This window comes from Bison bison, unplaced genomic scaffold (genome assembly GCF_000754665.1).
Source record: "Bison bison bison isolate TAMUID 2011002044 unplaced genomic scaffold, Bison_UMD1.0 scf7180017864249, whole genome shotgun sequence".
Lineage (NCBI taxonomy): Eukaryota > Metazoa > Chordata > Mammalia > Artiodactyla > Bovidae > Bison > Bison bison.
In genome coordinates, this window is record NW_011494821.1 from 2,324,798 (window position 1) to 2,325,223 (window position 426).

The 426-nt window shown below is 76.1% G+C and overlaps 1 protein-coding gene across 1 annotated transcript in view; it reads left to right on the forward strand.

The window, feature by feature from the left end:
- Window positions 1-6: 6 nt before the first annotated feature.
- Window positions 7-426, forward strand: part of UBE2G1 (ubiquitin-conjugating enzyme E2G 1) — an 88,164-nt gene continuing 87,744 nt past the window's right edge. The window contains exon 1 of the mRNA XM_010847458.1: window positions 7-143. Within this exon, the coding sequence (XP_010845760.1) occupies window positions 98-143 (46 nt within the window). The 5' untranslated portion in view covers window positions 7-97. The remainder of the gene's footprint in view (window positions 144-426) is intronic.

Below are 426 nucleotides of genomic sequence, written 5' to 3' on the forward strand. Positions count from 1 at the left end.
GGCCCGGGTTCCTCAGCACACCCAGCTCCAGCATCTCCGGAGCCTGTGCCCAGTTCTTCGGAAGCCCCGGCGCCAGCCCGGGCCCTTGGCGGGGAGGATGACGGAGCTGCAGTCGGCACTGCTACTGCGAAGACAGCTGGCAGGTGAGGGAGCGGGCGGCTGGGCGGCGGGCCGGGCCGCGATCGCGGCGAGCAGCTGCCCGCTTCTCCTCTCCTCCAGGGCGCTCCCTGGCTGGCGGGCCGGCGGTCGAGGGGAACGGCAGGCTCCGGCGAGATCGGGCGCGGGCCTGCGAGAGTGGGGAGCCTGGGCGCCGGTCCGGGCCGGGTCCATCACTTCTTCCCCGGCTTTCCGAGGGTGTTGGGGGCGGGGGCGCGCCCCAGCCTCGGCCCCCGGACGGGGCCTGGCACCACCGGGGAGGGAGGGGGG